At 39.1% G+C, this 7,655-nt stretch overlaps 1 protein-coding gene and 1 long non-coding RNA gene across 4 annotated transcripts in view; both read left to right on the top strand.

Moving 5' to 3' along the window:
* Nucleotides 1-7,655, top strand: part of rab27b (RAB27B, member RAS oncogene family) — a 44,071-nt gene that overhangs the window by 20,157 nt on the left and 16,259 nt on the right. For 2 of the 3 annotated variants that reach the window (XM_015019557.1, XM_015019559.1), the window contains exons 2-3: nucleotides 6,422-6,593; nucleotides 7,506-7,594. In XM_015019557.1, the coding sequence (XP_014875043.1) occupies nucleotides 6,441-6,593; nucleotides 7,506-7,594 (242 nt within the window). In that variant the 5' untranslated portion in view covers nucleotides 6,422-6,440. The remainder of the gene's footprint in view (nucleotides 1-6,421; nucleotides 6,594-7,505; nucleotides 7,595-7,655) is intronic. The other variant, XM_015019558.1, reaches the window with a different exon arrangement.
* Nucleotides 6,839-7,030, top strand: LOC106937840 (uncharacterized). The gene is made up of 2 exons (XR_001422473.1): nucleotides 6,839-6,901; nucleotides 6,942-7,030. It is a non-coding gene; the product is annotated as an uncharacterized LOC106937840 (long non-coding RNA).

The raw sequence follows: 7,655 nt of genomic DNA, 5'->3' as shown, positions 1-7,655 counted from the left end.
AAAAAAAATTTTTCAAAAAAAAAAAGTGAAAAATTTAAGAGAAAAAAAAGAAAAAATTGTAGAAAAAAAAAAAAAAAAAAAAAAAAAAAAAAAAAAAAATGAACGTTTTCTGTCCAACTTCATTGTTTTCTCCTCACATGGTTGTGGAGGAGTTTTGGCCCACTCTTTTTTTCCACACTACTTCAGTTCAAAAAGATTAATGTCTGGACTTTGACTAGGCCATCACAGATTTCTTTTCTGTGGTTCTGTTAACCAGTTTAGGGCCAAGCAGCTTTCGGACAAACTGAACAGTGTGGCTGGAAAGTCTGTTCTTATCACTGAACAGGAAAACCTGGTTTACATACTTTAGATTCTTTTCCTTTGGTTTGGTACTTTGTTTGTATTTCCTTTTGCTTCCTGTAAAGCATTTTGAAATGTTGCTGAAAATGTGCCATATAAATAAAATGTTACTTTCACACTCCATCACTTTGCTTGATATTTTGCTCCATGTTAGGATTCACTGCATTGATGAAAACAGATAAATTCTCATGCTTTGAATTTATTTAAACAATAATTCCTTTATTGGGTTTTTATTTCTGGTTCTTTCTGGGAAAACGAGTCGGGACGTTTGAATCTTAAGTTTTGTTGTGAATGAATGAACCCGTCGGCGTTTCTTCCTCCGACCCGCCGGGTCTCTGTTGGTTCTGGAGGACGAATCATGTGAAAACCCGTCTGATACCTGAACATTTCCTCTCTTATGTTTATAACGCAGCAGAATTATGGGACAATATTTGAGTCTGATTGTTTACATTCGGGTTGAAGTGCAGAAGTTGGTTCTGTTAGCAGAAACTTTAAAAAGTTCTGATTGTAGTTCAGTTTGCTGAACAGAACCGGTTTCATCTGAAGAACCTTCTGGGCTCAGGTGAGACGAACCTGATGATGTTCATCAGCTGAAGCATCTGGAGGCCTGAAGAGTTTAGATAGTTTTTAATTTAACTTTAATTAGTTTGATTTCATGTCTTTAATCAGGTTTTCTGATTAAATGATGGTTCTGAGTAAATCCAGTTGTTTCACTTTATTTGATTTATTTTAATCATCATTTTAATGAATATTTTAATTTTGGTTTGTAACTGAGGAGTAAGAGTGAAATCATTTGTCATTCTATCAGTTTCATTTTTATTCATGTAAATAATATTAACTACTCTGATTCCTAAAAACAAAACAGTAAAAAGGTAATTATTGCTTATTTTAATATATTAGTTATTATTAATGTGGTATTATTATTCATTAAAAACTAAAGTGATTATATATATATATATATATATATATATATATATATATATAGACATTGTCATTGATAAAATTTGTATTAAAAATAATACTATTAATGTAATATATTATTAATTAATAAAAACAATAAATTAATAATTAATTCTTTGTAGTTTATTAAGTTGATGATTTATGTAATTTTTTAAATTGATAATATTATTTATTTCTTTGCTGGATGTTATTGATAATAATTAGACCAGAAATATTTTCCATATTTATTTATTTTTAATTACTTTTAAATCTGTATTTGTAGTTGATTTATTTCTGGACGGGTTCAGTTACTTAACCTTTAAAGTGTAAAAAATCAATTTGTATTGATTGATTGGTTTGGTTGGTTGATGAAGTTTTTGAATTGAAAAGATGAAGTGAGAATCTCCTTTAAAGTGATGGTTGTGATTTTTCAGGTGTGGTTCTGTTGAGTGTTTCTGAGCAGTCAGCGTCTTTTTCCTGGTTTCTCGTCTTCAGTTTGATTTTAACTTCAGTCTGAAGCAGAAAGTCTTTTCCAGCCCAGTGATGTTTTATAAACCTTTAAACCTGAAACATGTTTCCACTCCATCGTTTGGACTTTTCTCGGTTGTTTGGTGGAGTTCTGGTTCTGTCCTACTCAAATCCTGACCTCTGAGCTCTGCATGTATGCGTAACCAAACAAAGTGAATCTGTTTGTTTTCTTTACTTTCAGGATTCTCAGGAGGAAATTAAAGTGTAAAATGTCTGAAAAATGTAATTTAAAGGTTTCTCTGATGCTTCAGTCGAGGCTCATTAATATTCCTACCAGAGTTTAGATGAGGTCGAAACATCTGGGTTTTTTCTTCTGTCACAGGAAGCCCTAATGGTTGTTTAGTTATGGGAAAAACTAAGTACACCCTTTCAACATGATAAAAATGATCCAGACTTTAGAGCCATTTTTATCTTAATGAAAAAAGATTAATTGAAAAAGCTGCATGTCAAATTAAGGTCTTAAAATGTCTTAAATTAATTTTAAAATGCAAGTTAGCTTTAAATATGCTAATCACAGGTTTGCATGAAATATCTAAACAGATAGGTGTCCATGCATCCTTAAAAAGTCTTAAATTCCTAAAAATCAAGGCCTTAAAATGTCTTAAATTAAGTTAAAGAGTGTAAGTTAGCCTTAAGTACGTTAATCACATCTTAAATTTTGTTGTTGCTGGATTATTTAATGGTTTTAGGTTTGGTTATGATGATCAGTTCTTGAATCAAGAGACAAACGAGAAGCAAGAAATAAACAAATTTGTTGTTAAAACAAGAAACGAATGACAAACTTTCTTATCTTAATGAAATAAAACTTATCTCTTTATAATGAGAACTTTTCTCATTTTGCATCTCGTTTTAAGATTTTTAAGTCTTGTTATAAGTTTCCTGTTGTAACAAAATGCTGCTCCTGAATTCATTTATTTCACTATGAAATGCATAAATGTATATATATGCTTTCTGTTGCTTAATAAAAACCAACAGAAGGAGAAACTTTTTCACTCGCAGCTTCTAATAATATTAACCCTGACATATCGCAGCTCGTTATTGCCTGAATTAAATCTATTTTGGAATCGGATCTAATTCACCTAAACGGTTTTAAAATGTGATTTAATGAAAGTTTTCCCTCTGGTTGTGAGTCAGAAAGTGAAATATTCAGGTCAAACCACTTTAAGGATCCTGGAGGCGAAGAAACAAACAGGATGTTCTGTTTCTGCTGACCTGAGGCAAAATGGCCGCCGCACATCCAGTCAGCTGACCGGTCACATGACCTCTAACTCGATAAGCAATGAACCAGACGGAGAGAAAGAAACAGATTGAGTGTTTCTCACCATTGTTGGGATTTTAACAGCAGAGTAAATTCTTAAAATGAGCAAAAATCCAGAAATAAACCAGTTTTATAGAAAATGGAGCCATAGATCCGCCGCCCGTCTGTCCAGATCTGTTTATGTAGATAAAACGTCCAGGAGGGAAATACTAGCATGTTTCCACTGGCTGGCACACTTCTGCTAATGCGCTAATAGCAAAGCTAACTTTTCATTTAGCGCTTTTGCTAACTTTGTAAACCTTTAGCGCTCTTAGCTTTCCCTAAAATCCCAGATAAATTACAAAGAGCTAATTTTACTTTCACAACTGTATTTCTAATAAAAGATCACTTCCATGTCTTGTTTTTAGAATTTCAAAAATTAGTTTTAGGAGTATTTTTTATTTTTAGATTGAAAAATATCTTATTTCTTTATTTTTCTACGTTTTCTTGAATTTATTTACAATTAATGATTTTTATTCATGCTAATTTTAATTTTCTTTTTTATCTCTGTTTTGATGGATCATGTTTATTTGTACTGCTTATTTCTGGATATTTTTATGTTTTGTAATGTGAAGTATTTTTGTTGCAGGAACTGGGTCGTCATTTCCTGTTTGGTTTTCTGAACCGGCTCAGATGGTTTTGTCCCCATAAAGCAACGTTTTCAGTGTCAGCAGCGACCCGCCCTCCGTCTGTAGCGAGGCTAATGCGTGTTCTGTGTTTGATCGGGTTTCATGTGTCTGGATGTGATGACGGTTCTGGTTCTGAACAGTGTCGTTCGTGTCGGACCGGCCTGAATGTGATGAGCCGGTTTGGTTTCCATGTTTCGGCCTGTTGTGTTCAGGGAAACGTGTGAATCTGGACGCTGCTCTGCAGCCATAATGAATGAAACAAACTGATTGGTTGTCTGGTTCTGGTGAAGTCGCTCATCAAACTGTAAAGTTTGTTCATTGTGTTTTTCTTTATAACTTTGTATTTTTCTGTGTTTGTCATGCAGAGCCCGTTGAACCGCCTCGCTGCTGAAACTCGCTCTACAAATAAAACTTCCTCTCCTTTGGTTTGTTTTCCTCCAAGCTGACTTCCTGTTTGGTTGGTAAATAATGACTGTTGAGTTGGACTGGACTAATCTGTGGAATATCTCAGATCATCTTTATTCCCTCCTGCTGGATCATTTTCAGGTTTTTATGTCTTGTGAGGTTCAGTTGGTGAGGATGTCGGCCTCAGAGCGTCAAGGCGCCGCGCAGCAGTGAATTATTCACCGTGAATGTTCCAGACTCTGATGTTTCTGCTGTTTCCTCTGGAGACGCTTCAGGACAACCTGCTGCAAACCGTCTGGGCGTCCTGAGTAACTGAATAGTTAAAGGCCAGCGCTCATCAGTTATCGATCTGCGGCTTCGAAGGACAGATTGTTAGCGACAGCAGGAGATGGAAAACAAATTAGTCCTGTGATCAGGTTAGGTTGGACCGGAGGACCCATCAGTCAGACCTAAAGGTCCAGCTGACCTTTCAGAAAATATTCACTGTTGGGGAACGGATGTTAAACTACAGTTAGAGAGGAAAGTCAGGCTGCCATCTTTAATCCAAAACGCTCCTCACTCTGTCTGGTTCACGTCTCTGTGGCAAAAAGAGACAAAGATCCTGATGAAACGCTGGTGGAAACCAGAGGTCGGCATCGCTAACGAGAGACTTAGCTGTTCTAATGTCTGAAGAGCTAATCATAAACTTTAGTTCTGCTAAAGCTAAAAGGCTAACAACACAGTATTTAGCAAAAGCTAATGCTAAGTCGCTAATCATAAACTTTAGTTCTGCTAAAGCTAAAGTGCTATAACAACACAGTATTCAGCAGAAGCTAATGCTAAGTGGCTAATCATAAACTTCAGTTCTGCTAAAGCTAAAAGGCTATAACAACACAGTATTTAGCAGAAGCTAATGCTAAGTGGCTAATCATAAACTTCAGTTCTGCTGATGCTTTTGAAGTTTTGGTTTTTGACTGTTTAGATTTTTTTAAGTAGTCATCTGTTTATATTCATGCTCTTATTTTGAAGTCTGCTTACACAGCAGTCCTGTTTCCTGTCCTTAATGTTCTTTTATTTTTTAAAGAAACTTTATTGAACTAGTGGCAACAACAGACATTCAGCAGAAACGTTCAACACTAACATGTTTTTATTTCCCACTGGAAGCAGGAGGGTGTACTTACTTTTCCTGCTCTGTTTTTGTTTAGGGAATAATGTCATTATGAAACCTGTTGCATATTATTTGAGTGAAGATATGAATAATTTTAGAAGCTGGTCCTGCTGTTGAAGATGCATTAATTTAAAAGAATAAATCAGATTTTTCTTTTAGATTTTCCTGCAGGTCCTGATTGAAACGCTGCAGGTTAAATGTCAGGAGGCTAAATTTGTCTCAGAGTGACGGCTGGATGGCGTCATCGTCTGAACTGCAGGCAGAACGTCGCTGCCCCGTAATAAAGCCCCATATTTAACACGCTGCAGTCAGCTGGTGGACCAGAGTCCCATGATCTGAACCAGAACTCCCTGCATGAAGGATTCGCTCATCTCTGCAAATAAAACCTGATGGAAAACTTGATTCTCATCTCAATAAGAAGCAAAAGTTACTGAAAAAGGTTCAGATTGTCTTTTTGAGTGAAGGATCTCGTTTCCTCTTTCCTCCTGGACTCGGTCGGTGTTTTCCCACCAGCTCCTGTTCTGGTCCAGTCGGCCCAGCAGGACAGCAGCTGCTGATGGGTTGTGGTGCTGCAGGACGGTTTTCATTCATTCACTTCATCCTGGATGGATGGATGGATGGATGGATGGATGGATGGATGGGTGGATGAGAGGGAGGGATGGATGGATGGATGAGAGGCAGGCCATCGATTCTGACTCTCATGTGACAAAGTGTTGAATTCTCAGAGACAAAAACTGTTTGATTTTCTACTAGAACCAGAAACGGAGGATTAATGTCGTCACTCCAGTGAATAGATGAGAAGTTGAGCGTTTTGTTTTCACTCTGATGTTTAATTTCTCCTTCCACAAACAACATTCCTTCATTTTCCATGTATCTGATGTGATTTCTTTTACTCTGCAGAGAAAATTTCACATTTTGCAGAAACTCGTATATAATTTCTCCTCCCACAGAGTTAAAGTTTCCTTTTTGTTTTCACTCTTGTGATTTTTCCCATGACAGAAACTTTACCAGCTCAGTTCATTCAGAGTTGATCCAGTTTCTCCGTCTTCAGAGTTAAACTTTCCTCGTCGTTCTCTCCTCCATCCTAAATAAAATCCCTCTGTATCGTCTGCCCTCTCTCTCTCTCTTCCCTCTCAGGCTCTTTCCGGTCTCCACTATGACTGATGGGGATTACGACTACCTGATCAAGCTGCTGGCTCTGGGCGACTCCGGCGTGGGGAAGACCACCTTCCTCTACCGCTACACCGACAACAAGTTCAACCCCAAGTTCATCACCACGGTGGGCATCGACTTCAGGGAAAAGAGAGTGGTGAGGCTTCCTCCGCTTTGCTCTGCGCCCAGGACGGGTTACCATGGCGACCGAGGCCGGCTGAGTCACAGCCGCCATGTTTCCGTCCCAACATGGAAACCGATCTGGATAAATTACCTCCAGAAGCAAAAGTTCACCAAGTATTTACAATCAATCGATCGATCGATTGATTCGCTTTGATTCTCATCAATAAGTTACAGCCATGAAGTTAAACCTTCATGATGGACAGATTAGAGCAGCGGCCCAAGGTGGGTCCTGGAGGCCCAAACTGGGTCCTGGAGGCCCAAGGTGGGTCCTGGAGGCCCAAAGTGGGTCCTGGAGTCCCAAACTGGGTCCAGGAGGCCCAAGGTGGGTCCTGGAGGCTGAAACTGGGTCCAGGAGGCCCAAGGTGGGTCCTGGAGTCCCAAGGTGGGTCCTGGAGGCCCAAGGTGGGTCCTGGAGGCCCAAACTGGGTCCTGGAGGCCCAAACTGGGTCCTGGAGTCCCAAGGTGGGTCCTGGAGGCCCAAAGTGGGTCCTGAGGCGTCCTGCAGGGTTTATTCTCTCCCTGCTGGGAGAAACAACATCCTCAGCAGGTCAGTGTTCTGGTTCGGTCTGTAATGACCCATCATTTGATCCAGATCTGTAAAACCAGGGAGGGAATAAAACATGCAGGACGTCGGGCCTCCAGGACCCACCTTGGGCCTCCAGGACCCACCTTGGGCCTCCAGGACCCACTTCGGGCCTCCAGGACCGAGTTTAGACTCCACTGGTTTAGAACAAGATCAAGATTTTACTCTTTAAGATGAGGAAGAGAAAAAATAATCAAGTTTACAGAAAGTAAACTGGTTATGTTTGTTTTTTATTGTTCTTTCGTTCTTATTTTTCTTCTCAGATGATTCGATTTAATCCTGACTGAAAGTTTTCCTCTTCAGGTTTACACGACTTCAAACCCGAATGGAACGACGACCGGAAAAACCTTCAAGGTTCACCTGCAGCTCTGGGACACGGCGGGACAGGAGAGGTGAGGAGGGAGGGATGGAGGGAGGAGGGAGGGAGGGAGAGATGGAGGGAGGGATGGAGGG

This window comes from Poecilia latipinna, unplaced genomic scaffold, assembly GCF_001443285.1.
Source record: "Poecilia latipinna isolate Pla-1442-1.1 unplaced genomic scaffold, P_latipinna-1.0 Scaffold2446, whole genome shotgun sequence".
NCBI lineage: Eukaryota > Metazoa > Chordata > Actinopteri > Cyprinodontiformes > Poeciliidae > Poecilia > Poecilia latipinna.
This window is presented reverse-complemented; position numbering and strand designations above follow the sequence as displayed.